This window comes from Thermobia domestica, chromosome 14 (assembly GCF_964235325.1).
Source record: "Thermobia domestica chromosome 14, izTheDome1.hap1.1, whole genome shotgun sequence".
NCBI lineage: Eukaryota > Metazoa > Arthropoda > Insecta > Zygentoma > Lepismatidae > Thermobia > Thermobia domestica.
The window spans coordinates 154,830,653-154,855,651 of record NC_137467.1 but is presented as its reverse complement, the minus strand read 5'-3'; the positions used below and the strand labels follow the sequence as shown (position 1 = coordinate 154,855,651).

At 36.2% G+C, this 24,999-nt stretch overlaps 1 protein-coding gene across 4 annotated transcripts in view; it reads right to left on the bottom strand.

Annotated features, from left to right (window-relative positions):
* insc (spindle orientation adaptor protein inscuteable) overlaps positions 1 to 24,999 on the bottom strand; it is a 231,632-nt gene that overhangs the window by 188,733 nt on the left and 17,900 nt on the right. Inside the window, exon 1 of one of the 4 annotated variants that reach the window (XM_081739078.1) lies at positions 3,943 to 4,145. The exons of 1 other annotated variant lie outside the window; for it this stretch is intronic. In XM_081739078.1, the coding sequence (XP_081595204.1) occupies positions 3,943 to 4,069 (127 nt within the window). In that variant the 5' untranslated portion in view covers positions 4,070 to 4,145. Of the gene's footprint in view, positions 1 to 3,811; positions 3,864 to 3,942; positions 4,146 to 24,999 lie in introns of those variants that run through there. 2 more of the 4 variants (XM_081739081.1, XM_081739079.1) reach the window with 2 other exon arrangements.

The window sequence follows — 24,999 nt, the reverse complement described above, 5'->3', positions numbered from 1 at the left end:
TGTCAATCAAATATCACATTCCAGGACAACCAAGTTGCATTATCGAAGTTAAATTGAATTTACAGCAAACATTCGACAAAGACACGCATACATTTCTAATACAATCAGTAAAAGAGAATACTTCTAGTCGCGTTTATAACTATTTTCGCACTAAAAAAAAAAAAACAAAATAAGGACTAACGAACTTATGACAAGTTTTATCACAGCAGTGGCGTTGCCAGCGGCACCAGATGACGTGAGTTTATTCCTTCAATCTAAAACAATACTGTGAGAACCAGGTACGCCCAATATATATATATATATATATATATATATATATATATATATATATATATATATATATATATATATATATATATATATATATATATATATATATATATATATATGTATGTTGGGGAGTCCTAAATTTGGAGAGGCCCACCAGTAGTAGTCACTATTGAACTAGTATTCTACACTCGATAAAACGATAAGTAATTTTAAAGTATTGCCACCTATAGTCTCAGCAAATAAAACTAAATTATTTTTTTTTTTTTTTTTACTAAAAAGTACAGAAGTAGTGTAAGATCAATTTTTTTAGGTACACTCATGTCCAAAATGATTGACGCATATCTATAACTGTCTTCTTGTAAGAATATAATTTGATAATGATTTTGCAGGGTACTTTTTATACTGATACAATGTGTATAATCGGGAAATGTATATTTGTGGTAAATTTCATAGGGAAAGAATTATAAATACGAAAATTAGAACGAATAAAACAAAATGTTGCTAAATGGACAAGAAAGTTTTACGTTCGTTTTATTGTTTTTATTTACTGCTATTTTGAAATGACATTTGCCATATACATGTCTTTGTCGATTATACACATACTAACATTATAAGAAATACCGGGCGAATTCTTTATCAAATTATATTCCTACAACAACATATTTATAGACATGCGACAATCATTTTGGACATGAGTGTACATCAACCATTTCTTTTCTAGAGCAACCATACTTTTCTTAAAAGGTAGAAATATCAGTCAAAAAGTTCAAATGAAACGAAATATTTCAGGTTAACGTTCGACAATTATGCTCTTTATATAAGGGAGACGATGATTAAGGCAAGTGAATGAAGATGGAAAAAAATGATGGAATGAGATGTGGGAGGAAACGGGAGGACCCCAAGAAAACCCACGGACACGACGTTGGTACACCACACACTTACCTAACTGGGAATCGAATTAGTGAATGGCAAGTGAAATAGGAGATGAAACCGAAGACTGGAACAACTTGGTTTAAAAAGATGAAAGAAGTCCACAGCAAAAGAATGAAAGAAGTATGGGCCCAAAAGACGTTAAATAAACGCATTTCAGTATTTTGCATAGTCCACTGAGGGCTTATTTGCAACCAATAATAAAAATTTAAAAAAATCACTTCAAAAAAGGTATCTTCTTCTTTGCAATTAATGACCTGGCATCAAGGTCTTTCGGGCAATTCAATCAAAAAGGTAGTACAGTGAAACCTCTACTAACGGACACCTCCCATACCGGACATACTTGTATTTTGTAATCCCCAAACACTGTAATAGGAAAAAACATATTGACAAATCTCTCTAAAGCGGACACTCTCTAATGCGGACACGGACAGTCTTTCTTGTCTGTTATAAGTATTATTTACCTCCTTTTACGGACACTTTATCTAGAAACAAGTTGAAAAGTACAGCAAAAATACACGAGGGTGTGATAACATTTTGCCTCCTCAACTGTCTGTTCAGCAACCGTGAGGAAGGGTCTCTGTTCCACAACACCCTTATGTCCTTTGCTTGCATTACCTAAACTGTTTCAGAAATAAAAGTGATTGACAGTTGCCCACTGTTTCGGATGACACATCATTCTACTGTCCCGTTGGGTGGAATCTCTATCCAAGCAGAAGACAAGTTTGGTATTTTTGACCACGGGTACGCATATTGTCTTTAAAAAAAAGTCATTGCTGGACTGCAATTAACTCACGAATTAAAGCAACACACCGAAAACGTAGTAACTAGCGATAACTGTAAAGTTCAGAGAATTATAACATCTTATTCCCATGTTGTGTCTCAAACATAGGGAATTGGATGACACAAGATAATGCAGGTACAGTAACATTTTGGTGATATTCACAAATACGTGATTCATGCAAAAATATTTTTTCTAATTGCATATTACCTTGTTTATTAATTTACGTAAGAAAATATTGAAACCTCTCTAAGGCGTACACCTCTCTATAGCGGACAATTTTTGATTCCCCACGGCTGTCCGCTTTAGAGAGGTTTCACTGTAGAAAGTATCAGGATTAGGAATTATCTTTATGTATTTTCGGCATCTATGGCCATGTTAGCCGTCACGTATGAGGGATGATGTCCCTTGGCAATCACACTATCCGAGGAAAGGAAAGGAAACAAGAGGCCTGGAACTTGTATGTTAGGTATCATTCCAACATTTGCCTGGTGTCAATGAGGAAAACCTAGGAAAACCTCATTCAGGGTGCCTGCCCTGAAAAAGCTTTTCCACTATTTCGGCCGAGTGTCCCTACCGAGAAACGTAGAAAGTATCGTAACCACAAAAATGTAAAAGCTAAAAATGTATAAACATGTGCCAAATGTGGTACACAAGTAGTTAACGTAAGACGCCACCACACCTTGCCGCGAACTCAATGAGGTGTCGAATAAACATAAGCAGCCCTCTAGTTTAGTGCTATTCAGCCCGATTCAACCGGGGATGCGCGTACCCCTAAGGTACACGAAGATGTTTCTGGGGGGTACGTAATGTTACTTCTGGGGGTGTGCTGGAAATGTCTGTTGACAGTTCACTGAAAATGAAATTCGATAACTTGCCAATTTGTGACTTTTGTGTTTATGCTCGAAAAGAGTACAATGAAATTAGTGACAATGCTATTTCACAACTTCTTCCATTTCCATCAACATATTTGTGAGAACAGGGTTTCTCTGTATTAACATCAATATAAACGAAGCACAGAAATTACTTGAATCCAGAATCAGCTCTGATTCTCGCATTCTCGAAGATTCAACCACCAGCTTAGTCATCTCAATAACAGGTTAGTTCTAAAGTTTTTTTTTTTTTTTAGGTTTTTTTTTTTAACTTTTAACATTGTCCTCAATGTACGAATTATCAGGGAGGATGAGAGAAAATCATCTCCAGTAGAACAGGCTGTCTCCCAAATATTTTGAAATTTCCCATGTCAATTTTATCGGATGCGCACTTTATCCCCTGTAAATAGTCTTTTGATTGTTACAATGATTGTCCTTTTGTTGTGTCTCTACTTGTCCCCCTTTCTGATCAACAGAGCATGTGAATTAAGTTTAATAAGTTATTCGATTTAATTTCTTTTTTAAACAGCATCAGGGATACACAACTGGATGGCGAACTGTGTCTAGGGGTACGCGAGAAAAAAGGGTTGAATAGCACTGCTCTAATGGACTGGTGTCAATTAAAAAAGAAAGCATGTGCTGCCATCTTTTCATCGTATTACCTTTATAATTCACATATATGTATGTGTAATACTCTTGTTACAGTATTTTAAATAAATAATAATCTCGTAAATATTTATACACACAAAGAGGAACCGCTTTTTCAGGCAAAAAGTGCCAGTCCTGTACACTACTAGAAAATAAAGAAAAAAAACTTTGCATCCTGTATAAGCAACCATTCCTTAAATTCCCTCACTACGATACTACCCCTTTTCCCTTGTAATGTCTAGTTTCGTTGCTCTGTGATATCTCTTGTGTAATAAAAGGTCATATGCGAAAATACATTTAAAAGAAATACCTTCAGCTTCTTCTAATCTCACGAAATTGACCGACATCTCCTATGACAAATTAACGGTGTCTTTTTATAAAGAATTGTTTAAAGTGCTTGACACAAGAAAGCGTTTGATAAAAGTAGCAAACCCATCTCACCTGACTTGCAGTGGCATTTCTGATCTTCAAGGTTAGCAGAATAACAGCAGTAACTTTCTTCTAGCGAATATGATTCCGCCCTTAATGTAAACTCCATACAGCACGTGGTGAGTACAGAACACATCATCAAATGCAACAGGCAAGACACTTCGCTCGCACGCGTTCGTTACAACAACAGCGGCTCTGATTGACGCTGTGCTCAAGTTGTGCAAATGACTCACACCGGAAACTAGTCCATTACCAATAGCCGTGTTAATGAACGAGTTATGCCGCGCAAGCTACTACAGAATAAATTTCATATTATCTTATACTTTTCTTATCTTGTTTTAGTTTCTTCGACTTTTTTTTTTTAATCAAAATACACAGTTTCTTCCACAAACTCTATAGAAAAGTTACTCACCTTGTTATCACTAATACCACTCTTGTTTGTTTGTTTTCTACCTCGATTTCGCCAGCTGTGGACAACATGCAACATGCGAGTCTGGTTAATCTTATCTTTTCCTATAACTTCTTCATTCTTTTACTTCATATTCAGTGATTCTTTCAGGTGCAATTTCGGGACGGGGAGGACCCACCCTCAGGGCTACAGTAAATTAATTAGTGATTATGTTAATCTTGTACAGGATGCTCCCTTAGCAAATAGTATTCCAGTGCAGCCCCTTACATTTTGACCCCCTAATTCTTACTGTTTTTAAGAGAGGCTTTCCGTACCTTTCTCTGTTCTTCGATACTACCATTTTTTAAATGATTTTTTCCTGGAATTTTTGGAAATTTTCGATTCGGTTCTGTTCATTTGTGTTGAGGAATAATAGTTTTTTTTTTAATTAAAAATGCACGCGGAAATAAAAATATACGAGGGTGTTTCCAAAAGTAAAGTCTCCAAAGCGCTCGGGACGCAGGGAACTGTTCGTGCGGCTGTTGGCAACATTGTTATGTTTGTTGTTTCTCCTACTTTTAAGCAAACGTGCGCGCACCTTGTTGGAACGCTCAGTCTTGGGTTGGTAGCCGTTTGTGCTACAGCTCCCGCTTGGCGCTACCGCCAAGTGTGAAGCTATTCCGTTTTTGAACGCAAAATGCGTTAAATTGATTGAAATTCATTGCTAATTGACGAAAGTGTATAGTTGGTCCTGCATGAATGTCAAAAACGTCCGCAAGTTATGCGGTTGGTTGTCCTGACATTCATGACGAAGAAAGGAGTGGGAGATCGTCAATTTCCGACGAAACAGTCCCGAAGGTTGATCAAACCAGTGACTAGCACCTGGTTCCTAAATTGAAAGAATATTTGACCGGAACGCGCTTCAGCAACGACGACGAGGTGAAAGATAACATTCAGCGCTTTCTCAAACACATGCCAGCGTACTGGTCTGACATGGACACAAAACCTGCCACGGCATCTACAAAAATGTATCGACCGAAGTGGCAATTATGTGGAAAAATATATAAATGCAAGTTTTAAAATGATGTAAACATTATTAAAAATGAACATTTCTCTATATTTCTTTTTCTTTTTTTTTTAACTCACTTTTGGGGTTACTCTAGTACGTTACAGTTTGCGATCATTCCAGTTTGTAACCATTTCAGTTTTTGTTTATTTAACGATCAACTTTGATCGACAAGCAAATAAACACTTGTCAGGTATGATAAAGTATTCAGTTTGCGACCAAACGGTGAGTGATTCTTTGAACAAAACTTCTGAGAAGGCCAGATCACTGAATAAGTATCAGGTTCTATTGTCTTAAACTGTCAGTGCAAACAAATGAGTGAATTTTGAGTTTAACGTCCCTTTCAGCAGCGAGGCTATGAGACGGGACCTACTGATTAACGTGGAATCCGAATCACATGAGCTCCCGCTGGAACTCCAACCCGAGTCTCCCACGCCAAAGTAGTGTAAACAAATGAACTATCGACATAAAGATGAGTGAATGCAAAACTTTGTATCATATCTTTTTTAAATTAGGTATACATTATGCATTACAATAATAGTAAAATAGTAACCTAAACGCTACCGGATAACTCTAACTGTAAGAAGAACGTAAAAGCTTCTGGACGGATACAGGAAAGCATAAGGCTAAATGAGAACTTCGCATTCGTCATTATTTTAAAATCCAATTCAACATTTTAAGCTTTCCGTCTCACTGATTACACGAAGCCGCTAAATGACAATGGTGTGGTGGTGAATATCCTACTCATATGCAGTAGCACGAATACCTTTCCGAAGGCTTTCTATCACGATGTTCCTGAGGAGTCGATTCCCATGGTGTTCAGTTTGTAATGCTGTATCTAGGAACAAAATTTGACAAACAACGGCGTATGGAAGGTTCCTGACTCTGGGTTGCCGTGCAGAATGTCCCAGTTCGAACTTGTACAGAAGAATCCAAGGATGTTATAAAATAGAGGATCTGCCCATACGTATCTTCATCATATGAACTCAATGAAGCCAAAAAACAACTGAACATCATCTGAGCCGGAACGTCTGATTGGCTACTCTCGTTTCCGCCATGATTGTTGGCTCGAAACATTGCGATCTTATTGGCACGGAGTGGGCAGAGTAGGTGTTGCAAAGCAGTGACGTATGGCTTCACGATTTTGTTGTATGGGCAGATCCTCTATTTTATAACATCCTTGGAAAAATCACTCGCAACTGCATCATGTTACAATTTAATACGATCCTGTACAACAATGTATTGTCTCCTGACTGCTTGCTGGACATTAACAGAGTTTGAGACGTTAGATTCGTGACATTAGTCCGTTCCATGTGTGGTATTATTGGGGTAAGTTTCCCACCAGACGACAAAACTCCTGAATTCGGTTCATCTCTTCCTACTTCCAAACTATGCTATGCATAAGTGTCAAAAGTCTTACAGAACGGTGGTCTCTCCGTCTGTCGAAGGCATCACAGCAAAAACTGTAGGAAACAGTGGCGTATTTAGGGGGGCTTCTGGACTTAAGCCCCCCCGAAATCTTACTATAGTAAAGTATATGAAATATCTTGCAGAATTTACATATTTTCAGGCAAAGCCCCCCCCGAAAGTTAGCAAAGCCCCCCGAAACAAAATCGTAAATACTCCACTCGTAAGAGATATCGAGAAGCGTTCCTTTGCAATTGATTCAGAATCTCACGAATATGTTCCAGCTCCTCTGTTTGTCCACTATTCAAACCGGAAGAGGTAGAAATCAACCGTTTCGAGTTTTAACGTTGATCGCCATAGAAAAAGAAAAAAAGGTAATAGAGATAAGAGGTTTTATGGAATCGATTCAATGTCTCAAGACAACACACCATCACACCACTCGCAAACCTCTACCCAAACCAGAAGTGGTTGAAACTTACTAGTATTTCCGGTTTTCAATACTCGCTTCCATAAAGCAAAAAACTGGAAATAGATATCGAAAAGTGATTTCTTGACAGATTCAGCGCCCCAAGAATAAGTTATGTCTCGACTTTTCTCTATCAGTTCATACTGGAAGTGAAGAAAATATTCGATTTTTGGTTTCGACACTGATCACATAATGGATAAAACGGAAATAGATAGCATCAACAGTTTTTTTTTTTTTTTTTAATGTATAGATTCAGTACCGGGAACACCATAGTCTAGTTAGATCGTGGGACTCATCTCCGTTTGGGGCCGCGGTGGCTCAGTGGTAGAGCGTTCACCTCTGGTGCTTGGGGTCCCGGGTTCAATCCCAGCCTCCGCCAAGTGAACTTTGTGGTGGCCAAACACCGTGTGCGTGGGTTTTCTCGGGGTTCCCCCGTTTCCTCCCACTTTCTTCATTCCACCATTTCTTTCATCACTCATAATCACCGTCTCCTTTAGCCTAACCGGCATAACCGTGGGACGTAAAACTCAGATTTCATTTCATTTCATTTCATTTCATATCCGTTTGGTCCCAGATTTGATTTCCGACCAGTGCTTCCCTAAATTTCGACGTTTACCCAGCGTTGTGATGCGAACTGAGGAGTCCCGTAAGAAGACATGACGGCCACTAGCTCTAGTAGAAATCTCCTGATATGCCTGTTACGGAAAGGGCGTCACAGCGCGCTGATTACGTACTCGCAGATAGGCTGGACGTACAGTAGTTCAGCCTGTCGCTAGTAGATGGCGCTGCAGCAGGCTTAGGCCCACAAACTGGGCCGTTTCGCCAAGTGTTCTTTTCCTTTTTTCAATGGATTCAGTACTTATGTTTCACCTGTAATTTTATTCATCCATTCCAATCGAAAGTGACAAATATAAATTAGCACCTACGGTTTCAATATTAACCTCCATAGTGAAAGAGTAAGAGATAGTGAAATCTTTTGATGTTATTCCTCTTTAGCAGCCAGTAGTTATAGATGTACTACTTCAAGACAGGGACGTCATTTAGGTGGGCAGGGAGGGGCATTTGCCCCCCTGAGTTTGAGATGTATATAGATTTTTTTATCAATATAGTAGTAGTAAGTCAGTGAAAAACGCGAAATTTTACTTATATCAAGGGGTCTTGCCCCCCCACCCCAAGCCAAATCTGAAATGACGCTACTGCTTCAAGAGTGAGTATTGAATTCTCATAGTTTGGAAATATACTGTATTTTCACACTGTTTTACGAAATTCACGTTTATTATTACTATTATTATTATTATTATTATTATTATTATTATTATTATTATTATTATTATTATTATTATTATTATTATTATTATTATTATTACACTTTTGGATGCACGTTTTCAATAAATTCATACTACTAAAAATTATTTTTAATGTACTTTATTTTCAAATAAGTAAAAAAAAGATCTAATGCAGCTTTGCGACGTCAACTTAGAAATTATGCATGCTTACTCCTTGTACTTGTTTCGTGAAATTTTGTGGGAATTGGACCACTTTTGTAATCTTATTATTCACGAAATAACTTCCAGGCTTTATTTTATTTATTTTTTTTTTCACTCTACATGAGAACGAAGAAAAAGAAGAAAAATAAGATTGAAGTGTAGAAAACATGTTGCAATGTGTGATCTCATTAAATATTCAACACCTTCAACTTTGACACACACACAATGCTTTGTTATGAATATTCACTTACATCTAACTCTGTTCATATAACAATGAAATCATTTTGTAGAAGGGTCGTGAGCTTGAATGAATCCATATTTGAGCAGTAAAGAAAGAAAAAAAAGTACTGAGGCATAAAACATAGGGTCATCCATGTGACACTGTTTCTTAAACACTACTGTAGGTCGTTTTACATGTATTGCAAAATATATTGAAATTTATTTTACAAAATTAATTAGACACATACCACAGTACAAGGTTCATTACATGCTACTAAGGTCGTATTAAGATTCATACATAACTTCTGTATTTATAGGACATAGACATATTTTCGTTGTCATGCATCACCCTTGCTCATAATTATTGTTCTCCAATGCTGAGTCAACACTAAAATTTCTGTTCCCCGAAGGTAATAAAATAAAATAAATATTTATTTAAAAAAAATGCTTTCTAAGAAAACGTTTAACAAACAAAATAAAACACATCCTACTGAAGAGTTAAAAAATAGTTTTTTTTTTTTTTTTAAAAAAAAGTACTTCATAAAATCTACTCAAGCATTACTAAAAACAGAAGCATAGAGAACCCTCTCTTATACTTGATTTATTTGAGAATTGAAGAATTTATAAATTGATCGTAAATGAAAGTGTGACTGGGACATTCCATGTGAAATCAACCAATGAAATGGCAAAATCTGACCTGATGATCTTAGATTTTTGTAAAAATTGGTGCACAGCTTTATTACAATGGGAGATGGAAAATTCCCAAATATTACCTCTCTTCTCCTGAAAGTGTCCCCATACAGGGTGTTCAAAAATGCCAAAAAACGGCATTTTTTCAGTTACAGTGATTATTGAAAATTGTCATAAAATGGTTAATATGTGCACTAGAGACGTGAAACAAACACCATTGGAAAGCTCAAAGATTGCTCTACAAGATGTACTATATTTAAAAAAAACTGTAAAATAAAAATAACACTACAAAAATTCAAATTAAGATTTGAATTTTGAGTTTCGCATAGAAATGTCCCTCTGAATTTGTTCTAAATTGTCCAGATTGTAGTCTCATATGTGTACTAAAACACCACAAAGTTGCATTTTGGGCACTCAATGGGATCCGATTCAAAATTCAACATAACCAAGCATTGCACGATATTGACCATGTGAATATCTGGGTTTAGATCGATAACCATTTGCCTGGAGTGATTTACCTGAAGCATCAAAGGAAGTTATATTCAATTTCATTTATTTCTTGATGTATTCATTTGAATTTACACAATTATACACCTTTCGAGTTATTTAGAGAGGTATTATGTTTCCAAACAGTACTTAATACAGGTCATTATTCTCGTTAGTCAGTACGGGTGTTTCTAAATTTATGTTGGCTACATTGATATATATGTTATTTTCATTACCATACAGAACAATGATTCTCCACACAAATCAAATGGAATTAAAAGAACAAAGATTGTGTTAGGTATTTGTGTTGTCCACGAAATAAGACACACGAGACGAGAAATGTGGTCTTCTCGTTTCATCTTGTAAATTTAATGCAAGTCACACATCTCGTCTCGATTCTCGAAAAAAAAAATTCTCGTCTCATTTTGTACTATGCGAAATTTATGCTATTTCAGCTTAATTTCATTTAGAAGTAATCACAGAACCCTTCCATGAACAAGTGTGCGAAGGATGCCATATAACAAGATTTAAACTATATTTGTTGTTGGAGTACATTCTACGTAATGACTTGCATATCTTTTAAACGTTGATAAATACTCTTCATTGTGTTCGTGGTCTCCCGAAACGAAATCTTTGTTTTACGTCGCACAATTATGCCGGTTAGGCTAAAGGAGTGTGGAATGAATAAAGAGAGGGAAAACGGAAGAATCGCTAGAAAACTCACGCACACAGTGTTTGTCCACCACAAAGTCCACTTGGCGCAGCTGGGATCGAACCAGGGACCCCATATACCAGAGCTGAACACTCTACCACTGAGCCACCGAGATCCACATGGTATCCTAATAAAATATGTATACCTTTTAACATTTTTTTTACATTTTATATTTAAATGTTACACTTATGAACAGCTAATAACTCTTAAAAATTGTATTTCCAGCAAATTTCCAGCACCTTCCCACTACCATCGCGACTTAAGAGCCTACCTTGACGAACATCTGTCGAACAGATTAATTGGACGAAGAGGTAGGAGTATCGAGCACCCTCTACGCTCACTGGATTTGACCCCTATAGATTTTTTCTGTGAGGATATGTCAAGCACAACGTTTATAGCACAAGACCAGCTACAATCAATCAGCTGAAGTAGCCATTGAAAACGAATGTGCCCGTATACCAATTGGAACGATTAGGAACGTGTTGGATTCCATCCGTCTGCGTTAACAGCTGTGTCTGGTCCACATTGGCCAACAATTTGAACACTTTTGATAAATGGCTGCTTTCTACATTTGTTCACATTACATTTGAATGTTGAAACTTTTCTGTATCATAACATTTCTTAGTGTTACAGTCATTCAAAGAGTGTATACACATTTTATTGGAACACTTTGTAGTGTTTATACGATAAATCATGTAACACTAAAAGAATGAGATCTAAGACTTGCGTGAATTAGTGTTTGCCCACGGGACACATGAAATTTCTCGTCTCGTCTCGAATCACATTCGAGACGAGGAAAAAACAACACTGGTAGGTACCCAACACCATTAATGTCTAGTGAGTTTCTCATCTAACTGTAAGTGTGGGATATCGATGCAGAGGCTTTATAAACGCTTCCAGGGACATGGGTTTAGAAGTAAATCCAGAGAAAACTAAATACATGGAAGTTTGTCGGGACCGCAACATGGCAAATTATGGATATGTTAAAATATCAAATAATATCTACCTTTTGATAGTGTAGATACTTTCAAATATCTAGGATCAATATTAGCAAACCAAAACCATACTCACGAAGGAATTAAATGTCGAACTAAAAGCAGGGAATTAGTGTTATTACTCAGTTCAAAATCTCTTGTCGTTGCGAATTCTGTCGAGAAATTTGAAACTTAAAATATAAAAAACAATAATCGTATCTGTTGTTCTGTATGGTTGCGAAACATGGTCGCTTACTTTGAGGGAAGAACGTAGATTGAAAGTATTTGAGAACAAGACCCTGAGACGATTATTCGGACCCAAGAGGAACAGGAATGGGGAATGGCGGAAATTTCATAACGACGAACTACATAATTTATACGGTTCACCAAACATTGTTAGGGTCATCAAATTTAGGAGGCTCAGGTGGGCAGGTCATGTAGCTAGAATGGAAAAAAGTAGGAACGCTCTCAAAGTCTTAACTGGAAGACCAATCGAAAAACAACCATTAGGAAGACCTAGGCGCAGATGGAAGGACAATATTAAGATGGATCTCGCAGAAATAGGAGTACAAACTAGAAACTAGATCCAGTTGGCTAAGGATAGAAGTCAATGGAGAGATTTTATGAACGCGGCATTGAACCTTCGGGTTCCATAGTCCACAGAGTTAGTTAGTTTGTTTAATGCAGGATATATTGATAATAAATAAATAAATAAATTCGAAGATAAAAAAAATGAAATGCAATCTTTGAGTTTTACGTCCTACGATTATGCCGGAAAGGCTAAAGGAGACGGTGATGATGAGAAATGAATGAAATGGTGGAATGAAGATAGTGGGAGGAAAGGGAGAATCCCGAGGAAACCGTGCGTGTTTGTCCACCACAAAGTTCACACGAAGACAGAAAAAAAGAAACGAGACAACACAAAGCTACGGTCAACCAATCATATGAATAGTACTGGTAATGAAATCCAGGAGTTACGTACCGGTACAGGAACTCATAAAATAGTGTGACTTTTGTACAATGCATCCGTCATCTTTCATGATCAAACATCATTTTCACCAAGTTTTTAAAATTAAAATTACTATATTAAAAACAATTATTTATAATTAACCTCAGTGATACAGGGGACTGGGACCTAGGTCTGTATCTGATACCTGAAAGCAGAAAGATGTCAGGAAAGAAGAAAGATAACTTTTTTTGCAGATGCTGGGCCAATGACAGAAGTCCGAACGTAATAATAAGCAAATAGCTACGTACTAATGGCTCATCCGCCAAGACGGCGCATACGAACATTAATATGATTAGCTTTTTTTTCTTCTTAAAATAAAATAAACCCTTGCATTATTAAAAGCCCACACGTCGAAATTTAAAAAATAAATAAGCATATATTTACTTAATGTTTACTTTAAGGAAAAAAAAAAACTGCACCGTCATGCCAAGCAAACATTCTGTCTGTGATTGTATAAATAAGTCCTCTTTGCATAAGCATATTTACAAATTAATAAACAGAAAAAAATAATTATACAAAAGTGTCTTCTTCACTTTCTTCTGGCATAAGTTTAAAATAATAAATACTTTGTTGCTTTTCAGGTCTGGCGTGACTTGAAGCCAACTAACTTAACAACAATATTTGGCTCTGCTTCACTGAGTTAATCCAATTATCTGTAAACCTAGCGAAACAACAAAATTAGCCGGTAGCTAACCCTTGTCTGATGGACTAACAAAAAACGCAAACGCTAGTGGGGAGGACAAAACACATAGGCAAATTTCACTGCTTTAAAAGAGAAAAAGAGAAAGAAAAAAAACACGATTTCCTGAAGAAAAATCGAGGTTCAAGGTCGAAAGAACACGAAATGAGCAAGAAAAAAGGACTGGATAAACCGGCCTCATGAATGAAGTCACGTGATTGTAGTTTGAAGCATGAAAAAAAGGGAGACATTATTATACATACAGTATACACAAAAAGAGGCTTATGGTGCAACTGTTACAAACTGTTTCTTCTTCTTCTTCTTCTTCTTCTTTTTTTTTAAAACTATATCTGCAAGTGGTATAAAAGTGAAGATTGCCGACTTCGGTCAGACAATTCTAATCTAACCCCCTCAAGAAGAAGAGAAACACCAAACCAGCTGGCGCACATCTTCTACAGTATTTCCAGAAAAAATTTTAACGTATTTTTTGATGTGCAACGACGCATTGCAGACACTTTCTTTTTAATTCTATATTTTTAATCTTTCTTGATTGTCTTTTGGTCACCTACTTCCTCCCTAGATGCCACTGTTATGTCTTGTGGGTGCAGCAGCGAAAACTAAACTATGCGTAACGACCTTTGTACTACTGTTTCTGAAGGGGATGATGCTCTCAGACGTTGGAACTAAAGAAAACCGTTATGGCATTAAAACCATGTCAAAATAATTAAGGTCGCAAACGGTTACTATATTCAAGGGTGCCGATTTCTTTGGGGAGACCCATCCAGATGCAGAACGCATATATGAGGATTTTAAGACAAATTGAATTCCAATTATGTCAAATATTGCATATTAATAAATACAATGCGGGGGCCCACATGAGCTTTGGGGGGCCCGGACCCCTAGGATCGGCGTCCTTGGCTATATTTAACAAGTGGCGGATCAGAGGAATACATTTTATAATGAAATCAGCTTCATGCCCGCAACTAGGATTTGTGTCATCCGTCATCCGGGGCAAACATGGACTTCGGCGCCGCCCCAATGTATACATACATGTTATCCTTTTAGGAGTCCCACTAACCATACGTCCGGGGCACGTGCCCTGCTTAAACAACCCCTAGTTGTGGCCCTGATCAGCTTCTCACATTTGTTCAAAGCCACACATAAATATAATTTTTAATGAAATAAAATTAGATTTCTAGTTTAACGCTCTACGGTTACGCATTTTAAACTAAAAGGGACGGACTAGTCGCGAATTTAGAAGATAAAAACTGCGAAGGGAGGGGGAAGAACCCAGACTATGATAGGTATATCATGAGTTTACTATAAACTTTCAAAAATATATAAGTAATAGTTTTAATTATTTTTGCCACTCAATAAACTTGGGAGTCTATGCCCCCGCCGGGTTAGATCCGCCACTGCGGATGACCGTTAAAAGTGAATTACTATGAGCACTGGTGCAAATCCCGGGGGTTAACATCTTGAGTATCTCTAGTTCACAGTAAGGCTAGTCTGTTTGACTTAATAAGCATAACAGAGTTGCAGTATAACAATTAGTTATAGTTTATTTGAATATCAATCGATTTCCTCCTGTGACAATTCACTGAAATTTAACAACGATATCTTGTCAGTTTTCCTGTCAAGGATTAATTCTAATTGTACTAAAATATCAAAGTACTATACCACCTGCAAAAGAATGTTGTACAGTGTGTAAATGTTTGTCAAGCATTGGAAGCTTCTAGTTGATTCAGTGGTATATTGCACCATATGTGCAAATTTCGAGATGAATGATCTTTTTTACCCCCATTTCCCCCTACCATTATGTCGATTCGAATAACAACAGCCAACTACAAAGATAGCGGGGGAAGGGAAGAGGGGGTGACTACAACCGACAGATGATGAGGAGAAGTTGACTGACTATATAGGGGGAAAATGATGACCCGCGCTTGACACGGTCCAACCGTTTGCGGAGAGACGCCAAACGCACCCTTCCTTAACTGAACATCTGCCACGTGCCCGGCCAGGTGCCGATTAAACCACGACAACACACATAAGCACCCAGGTGGGATACTCTAGCAAATAAGTCCATATTCACTCAACACTCAGTGGTTCCATCTCTTTTAACTAATATACTTTCATTTCACTGAAAGTTGGCAACAAATGTTTTAACCATCGTTGCCAATCACTTATTTCCGGATATATAATATTGCACTTAACATTTTTTAGAACTCCAATTACACTGAATTAAGCGTTTTCTTTCCTAGTCTCATCAACGTTTTCTTTATCTCTTAAACCTTTTAAATTTTATCGTGTATTTTTATTATTCGATTAGAAAAGTACCAATAAAGCTTTTTACTTCGTTTTTTTTTCTCCCAAGCCTGGAGACATTGTAGAACATGTTATGTATGGCTTCACGCCTTTCTGCGTCGAGGCATAGGAGATGATAATGTCATACTTTAAAATAATATTTTTTGTAATGCCTATTTTTATTATTTTTTGGCGGGCTTTATTTTTGCATCTAAAAGATTGAAATTATGTACACACATTCAGTGCACCCCTTAGTATGTTTTTGATTTGTTTCAGATCTGTGCGTTAACATATGGGGGTCAAGAGGGGCAAAAAGGTGATTTTTTTTAGACAAAAATTCCCTTTCTATGCGATTTTCCCGCCTCAGATACATGATGAAGACATGTGAATGGTACCGTTTGAAAGGTTGTTTCATTCTGAAGATAATGAGGTACGAACTTCGATCCTAAAATATATGAGGATGTCTTAGAAAATGTTTACCTGGGATCATGTTTTATGCAGGAATCTGGGGTATTGTGGGGATATTCTTAATACATTCGTAAATATATTTTACCTTACTTATCAAGATAGAAGTCTGAAATTTTGTACACACATTCAGTATACCCATTAGTATTTTTCAGTTGATTTTGAGATCTGTGTGTTAACACAGGCGGGTCCGGAGAGGCTCCAAATTTGAAAAAAAAATCAGAAAAAAATCCGACTTCTCTCAAAATTTCCCGCCTTAGGGACATAATATAGAAATGCGAATGGTGCCGTTTGAAAGGCTGTTCTATTCTGAAGAGAATGAAGTACGAACCAAGATCCTAGGGTAAATAGGGATGATGCTGTAGCTGCTTGACTGAAAGTCTATAATTTACCTTTTAAAAAAGCCAAAATTTAAAAGGTTAAGGAATTTGATTGAACAAAATCTTTCAACATATTTACCCTGTACGTGTGTTCGTTCATCCGTCCGGGAGACAAAATATCTCAAGAACTAGTTGATGCATTACCACCAAATTTAGTCAGAATGTAGAGATTCAAAAGGTAGAAACCAATTTCTATTTGAAGGAGATACGTATTCAAACTGGAAGTATAGAAATAAACCATCTTCGGTCCTCAGGGGCGGATCCAGAGGGGGGCGATCGGGGCAATCGCCCTCCCAGAAGAGGAAACTTTCTTATTTTATATATATATATATATATATATATATATATATATATATATATATATATATATATATATATATATATATATATATATATATATAAATAAAACCCATCTCAGAGTTTGGAGCTTTTTAAAGTAGCTCTAAGTAGCAGTATTACAACCCACCGCCCCGCCCCCAGAAGTACGTCCTGGATCGGCCCCAGTTGGTCCTCCCTTTGATCACTATAGAGCAAAGACAGTAACATATCGAGAGAACGGGTTTTCTGTAATCGATTAAGTGTGCCAAGAAGTGTGATCGTTTCATCTCCATTCTTAACGTACTAATAACACCGGCAGTGACAGAGCTCCAATACAACTTCCGGTTTGAATAATGATCTACATAGAGCAAAAAACAATAAGAGAAAGCTAGAAGCTGTCCTTTGGAATCGATTTAGCATTCTAAGAATAGGTTCTTCTCTTAACCGCGTATCCTAACCGGAAGTGGAAGAATATGCCACTTCCGGTTTTAACTTGGATCACCATAGAATAAAAACTGTAATAGAGACCGACGACTCATTCGCAATCTGTACATAGAACAACGAGTGAAGTTGCGCTTGAATGAAGGAGAAACGAATAGTGCGGATATGGGGAGAGGAGTGAGACAAGGATGTAGTGTATCACCCCAATTACTCAACATTTATAGTGAATGTTTAATGACGAAAGCATTAGGACATATTATTAATAACATCAGGTATGGAGATGATACGGTTACCATACCTAGAACCGAAGAAGGACTACAAGAGATGATTAACAAAATAATTGAAACTGGGAAACTATACGGAATATAAATCAATATCGAAAAATTGAGGGGCCGCGGTGGCTCAGTGGTAGAGCGTTCACCTCTGGTGCTTGGGGTCCCGGGTTCGATCCCAGTCCCCGCCAAGTGAACTTTGTGGTGGATAAACACCATGTGCGTGGGTTTTCTCAGGGTTCTCCCGTTTCCTCCCACTTTCTTCATTCCACCATTTCATTCATTACTCATCATCACCGTCTCCTTTAGCCTAACCGGCATAACCATGGGACGTAAAACTCAAAGATTTCATTTCATTTCATTTTTTCGAAAAATTGAAAGTCAGGAGCATATCCTGTGGAAAAGCACCCTTACGGGTCAGAGTAGAAAAAAGAGTACTTAAAAAGTACATGATTTCAAGTATCTTGGGAAATACTTTGACGGAAGACGCTTAATGCACCAAAGAAATCAGGCCGAGAATTGCCGTAGCTAAAGAAGCATCTAAAAAGAAAAGATCATTCTTAACTATAGCAGGCTTAATATTGGACCAAGGAAGAAGGTGGACCAAGTGCTATAGCCTATATGGAATATTTTACTATATGGTTCAGAGACTTAGACGTTACGGAAGTTAGAGAAGAAAAATTTAGAGAGCTTAGAGACGTGGTTTTGGGGGAAGATGGAGAAGATAAAATGGACAGAGAAAGTAACAAACGAAGATATTTTAAAGTGGATAGGGAAGAAGAGGACACTTTTAGCCAGCATCCTTCGTACGAAGTTTGTTTGGATTGGACACATCTTGCGAAGAACCTGTCTTCTTCACAACACCATAGAAGGAAATATGGAAGGAAAGTGAGAAATAGGAAGAAGAAGAACACTTCCAATCACAAGAAGAACTGATCGACGATTTGAAGATCGAGAAACGTGAAAGAAACATTTCCAGGCCAAAACCTAAACAAATAAGTAAAAATAAAAAATAAATAAATAAAAATAATAAATAAATAAATAAAAATAAATAAATAAATAAAAATAAAAATCTCATTAGTCCTAGGACCTACCAAAAGGCATAATACTTAATAGAATATCGGTATATATAACGAGAAGTGGTTTTCTGTAATCAATTAGGTGTCCTATGAATATACTCCATTTCCATTCTAATCTTGCTGCTAAAGCCGGAAGTGGCAGAAATTCCAACTTCCGGTTTAAGCGTTGAACATTATACAATAAAAAAGATAATGGATTGTTTTGGACTGTGACACTTATTTGTTAAAGGACGTGCTCTACAGAAAGTGATATGAAATCGCAATCTAATTATCTCAGCTTCAGGAGGGAAGGGGAAGGGGCAGAAGACCAACCCTCGGAAACTACCTGGAATAAACACTGATAGGGGGACAAAAAGAGATTAGTGGGTCAGCGGGTCATGGGTCGTGGATCAAGAGGACGTGACCCATCCTAACCCACCGACACACTCTGCTCAGTGCATTGTAGACAGCATCTTCTGAACGCTGGTGAATTTATCTAAGTTTTATTTTGAATGCCTCCATTTTTCTCCCTTTTTCATTTATTTGTAATCGGTACAGAGACTGTTATATGGTGTAGAATTGCTTACGAGACAAGAATTGAGGCTGTCTCGTCTCGAAAAGTTATGGTCAAAGTGTTGTCTCGTCTCGGAAACAATATTTCTATTGGAAGAGCTCTGTCTCGTCTCGTCTCGTCTCGTAAGAACTCTATCCATGACCTACGATGAACCAAAATCGCACGCCTCTCACGAAAGGCGAGACAAATTGTACTCTAAAAACTAATCAGAGATTTGCACTTAGAACTGAACAAGAAATAGCAGAAATACTATCTAGTATCAACAAATAGAGCCTTTTAAAGAAAATACTAGAAAGTGGTTATTTATCTTATAAGAATCCAGAATGTTTCTTAGTTAGCAACACTGCATCTCCTCCCGCATCCGCCTTTATGAACGCCGTGCTAAAAGATGACGGGAAACGATGTGAGAAAGGAATCAATGAAAGAGAGATGTGAAAGATAGTTTCAGCTGCTCTAAGACTACGTCTTTTAAAATTCCCCTCTCGCCCAACGAAACGGATGAATTGTAACGAAATTTGGAGTATCACAAAGCTGTCCATTTGGTCCTCTATAAACATCCAACACATTTAAAGAACATAACACCTGGTTGTTTTGAAAATACTTTTTATCTTTGAAAATCTAACAGAAACAGAAGCAATATGAATAAAAAGAGATAGTGTTTCAAGAATATAAAATAGCATAACATAAATGATTTAAATGGTTAGATTTCCGCAATTTAAAAGTTAATCACAAAAAATAAAGAAACAAAATAAAGTATGACTTTTAGAAAAACTCCCAAATACACTGAGAATTTACGAAATAGTATTGGAAAATATTATTTTTTAAATGAGGTTATTATTTAATGATCAGTATTAACCGATAGAATAAATATACACTGCAAAAAATAAAGAAACCACTTTTAGACACAGTAGAACACTTTACACATTACCGATACTTAGGCCCGCAACCAGCCACAGAGGTTTGGTGGCCAATGAATAAGAAGGGGGCTAAGTCATTAAAAATTATCTTACAAATATCTAAATTGTAATTTTTGTATTCACAATAGCATTTTGTATTGAGGTCTGGAGGGGCCATGAAAAGTTTAGAGGGAGCCAGGCCTCCCTAGCCCCCTCTAATTGCGGGCCTGCACTCTTTGAACACCTCCAGATTACATATATTTACCCCTTTTAGATAGGCCTACTGTGTTGTCCAAGTATGTTCCACATGTACGTACAAAATATGGAAAATGTAAGTCATCGCTTTGTTTTCGAACTGTTTGCTGAGAAGAAGCGTTTAAAATATGTCAGATACAGTTGTTAGAGAATTAACGCTTTTGGACACGCGAAGCACATTTTATAAACACTATTTCATCATTTTCCCCCTAAACACAGTCAACAGCTGTATTAAGAGTGTTTAAATGGTGTTTTATTTTTTATAGTGTAGACAGAAGAATACTTGCTTTGTATTATTGACGTTCCAAGATAAATTTCAGTCTATGTAGCTATTCTGATTATTAATAACTTTCCTCCATTCAACAACCTTATGCGATATTTAAAAAGTCTTCCTGTGACAAGGTTAAGACCTTATTACCATCATTCCAATAAATACTATATTCCATTTTTAATGATTTGAGTGACGCAATAATTAAAAGATTATAACAAATAATCAGCACAAGCACCTTCCCCTTTGCTATACAGGAAGTTAAGAAACACATTCTTTCGAAAGTGAGCAAATATTTTTAAAGAGTTAAAATATCACCTTATCTCGCCATTGTAAACAAAACCATGTGTAAGATTAAAGTTCTTTGATCATAATGTGATTCATGGTTACATCACATGGAATTAAAGTTCAAAGATAACATTACATCCTCTATAGGAATACGTGATAGCCTTTTTAGTAATGGTGACGTACGAATACCTAAAGAACTTTATATATTTATTTTACGATGCTTTAACTGGATCGATATAAAACCATGAATATAAAATTACAAAAATTATAACGTTATATTCTATTCTAATTCATTTCGAGGGTAAAATTTGTAAGGTTTCAGGTTACAGGCGAACGGGAATTAAGAAATCATCATAGGTAAACTGCTAACACTGAATGACCGTAATGCATTCAATGTTCTGCCACCGGTAGGGATAGCCAATTTCGGAATTCGCAAAAAATCTGGAATTTAGAAAATTCCGGATTTCGGAAAAATTCCGGAATATAAAAAAATTCCAGAATTCGGAAAAAATACGAAAGTTAGAAAATTCCGGAATTCTGAAAAAATTCTAGATCTCGAAAAAATCCTGAATTCAGAAAAATTCCGGATTTTGTCGAATTCCGGAATTTTCCAAAATCCGGAAAGTGAAATTTCCGTCGGATTCCAGAAAATTTTGGCCACCCCTAGCCACCGGGAACCGAGGGATCGGAACCACGTGTAACAAAGGCGCGGGCGTTATTCAGTAGATCAGCTTGAAGAACTCATGGGCTTGGAATTCGTGAGTTTGATAAAAACAGAACGCTAGCTTTAAATGATTGCGAACCTATGTTTACTTATGTCTGATACCTATAAGACACAGAAATGTAAAACTAGTATAATATCCAGTGGGATAGAACAGAACAGAACAGGCCGATGACATCATATTGTTGTATGTTCAAATCACTAACACCAACTCCTTAGCAATGTTATATTAATAACTAGCCACTATTCCAAGTAAATGTAAAAAGGCACACCCTTAAACAATAAGAAACAATAGATTAATAATTCTTTCTCAGAAATACTGGAGTAAAGAAATAGAACAAAAAACACTTTACGTGCTTAAGTTCCAATGCGACCTTGAATACCCTTGAACTTCCCACCAACACGGTGACATAATACAAGCAAGCGCGCTCAAAATAAGACAATAACATAGTCTTCTTTTAAACATTTTATTATTTTTTATGGCTTTTAAGAGAATATCACATTTAACCACGCAACGAGCAATGCAACAACATTTCACGGAAGAATACAAATACATTCCTTTTACACGGTTTAAAGCTTCCACGGAAGTGTGAAGAAAGTAGTTTACTTCCGATATTTATGAGTATCTTGTGTACATTATTTTCTACCTTTCTTCACAAACACTGGCTACACTTTCGGAACAAACAAAACAAGAGCAATATTATATTCCAGCAGAGAAATGAAATGTGCTCTCAAAAAGATATAGGCTTAGGGAAGGGAACAACAAGAAACGTCTTGAAAACTAATTGCGCGCTCCTTTTACGATAAGCAGAGCATAAAAACTAAACTTAATTGATTTTCCGTACGATACATTTCCTTATTCATTGTTTTACTTCTTAAGAACTTTCATTAAAACTATCTTTTTTTAAAAAAAAAATAATTAGTAAGTTTACGTGCCCTGTGATTTTAATAGATGACACGTAAATCACATTTTGTTAATGCACAAGTTAACACATCAAAAGTTAACGGTAAAGTGACATCTATACGCTATACAATTCGCGGTTTCACGGACTATTAAGAATTAAACCTTTTTGTGTGTAACTTTATCATACAATCAAACGTACGTGGTTTTTATATTAATTTGTACTCGATTAGTAAAAAGAGTAATCGTAGTAGGCCACCTTTTATGCAGCTTTTTTCGGCTTATATTTAGGGTTTTTCCATCCCTTTATCTGCTATGAAAACTGCCCATAAAAACCCTACCATCGTCATGTCACTGTTAATATTATAGGCCTATACTCTACTGTTAGAGTTATATGCATCACTGTTAGGATTATATACGTCAGTGTTACGATTATATACGTCAGTGTTAGGATTACATACGTCAGTGTTAAGATTATATACGTCAGTGTTTAAATACGTCAGTGTTAGGATTATATACGTCAGTGTTAAGATTATATACGTCAGTGTTAAGATTATATACGTCGGAGTGTTAGGATTATATACGTCAGTGTTAAGATTATATACGTCAGTGGTAGGATTATATACGTCAGTGTTAAGATTATATACGTCAGTGTTAAGATTATATACGTCAGTGTTAAGATTATATACGTCAGTGTTAAGATTATGTAGGTAGGATTATATACGTCATTGTCAGGATTATATACGTCACTGTTAGGATCAGATACGTAACTGTTAGGATTATATATATATATATATCACTGTCAGTATTACTTACGTCACTGTTAGTATTATATACGTCATTCTTAGTATTATATACATCACTGTTCGAATTGTAAAGGTAGGGTTAATTACGTACCCTTGGTTCTGCTAGGGTTAACTGAAGAATCTACTCATTATGGGAAAGTAGAAATAGTACTTGAATAAGAAAGTCCTTTAGCCTAACCGGCATAACCGTGGGACGTAAAACTCAAAGATTTTTGAATAAGAAAGTCATGCAAAGCGAAAATTTCTTTTGTATTCTTTCTTTATAAAATGAAGCTTTTTACAAAAAGAAAGAAAGAAAGAGAAACTACATCCGCAAAACGCCGACAATTTTGCATCCCTAAATACGTATATTAAAAAAATAAAAAATGATTTAATTCGGAATTTGCAGAACACTAACTGCAGATTCTACATATAAAACTGGCATTCCCAGGTTGTACAGTACATCAGCATATTTTAATAAAACATTGCGGTTTTTGCCAGTAGTCGAGATTAAGATCTTAGGAGTTAAGATTTGAACATAACTAATAACAACAAAAAATGAAGAATTCTCCTTTATGAATATATTCATAGTGCATTAATGGTTAAAATAACTAAGGAAAAGCAAACATGTGGGAAAACCAACTATATTTTTACCCTCCTTTAGCAAGTAATCTTTTAAAAAAAAATAAACAGTCTCTTCTGTCGCAGAAACAAAAGTTCAACTCCAGTAGGAGTTGTAAATCAGATAACAGCACCGGAATTAAATTACTAGTATCACCTTGCAAAAAGTGATAATTCATTCTCGATTTCGAAGGCCATCCAGCTTATGTCAGCACGCGGTGCGATGATTATCAAAAACAATTTTTTCGCCTTATCTCCCTTTCTTTTTACGTCTACAACATCCAAATTTATACGTTCTGCATAATTTTACAACTTCATTATAACATTAACTTTTAGTTTACATACTTCTTTTTTTTCTCTGAAATCAGTTAGTAAACATATATTAAAAGCAATCAATACTTCTGCTTTCGGCCTTCGGTTCCAATTTGACGGGTGAACAAAACGTTAACACCCGTTGTCTTAACACGCTTTTCATCACCCAATCCGGAAGGTGGAACCATAAAAGGAGCATATATGATAGAAGTCATATATATATATTTATACGTACGTACATGAACATTGTACAGTACCACAGATCACCTTGAAAAGATATTTCATTTAGCCAATTTATGGTTGTTGTACTTATTTGTACCAAACGGTAAGCTAAAATTAAATGAAAGAAAATATTAAATGATAAAAATAATATAGGCCTATACGTACGTATATAGAAAAGCCTGTTGAATTCGGTCCAAAAGGGCGCGAAAAATTCGAATTGTCCAAAAATATACATTTTTGTATGCCTAAAATCAAGTGAAAATACACTCTACCTTAATAATAATAATAATAATAATAATAATAATAATAATAATAATAATAATAATAATAATAATAATAATAATAATAATAATAATAATAATAAACTTTATTTTCAGTGCTGTGAAAAGCTCATAGACAAAAAAG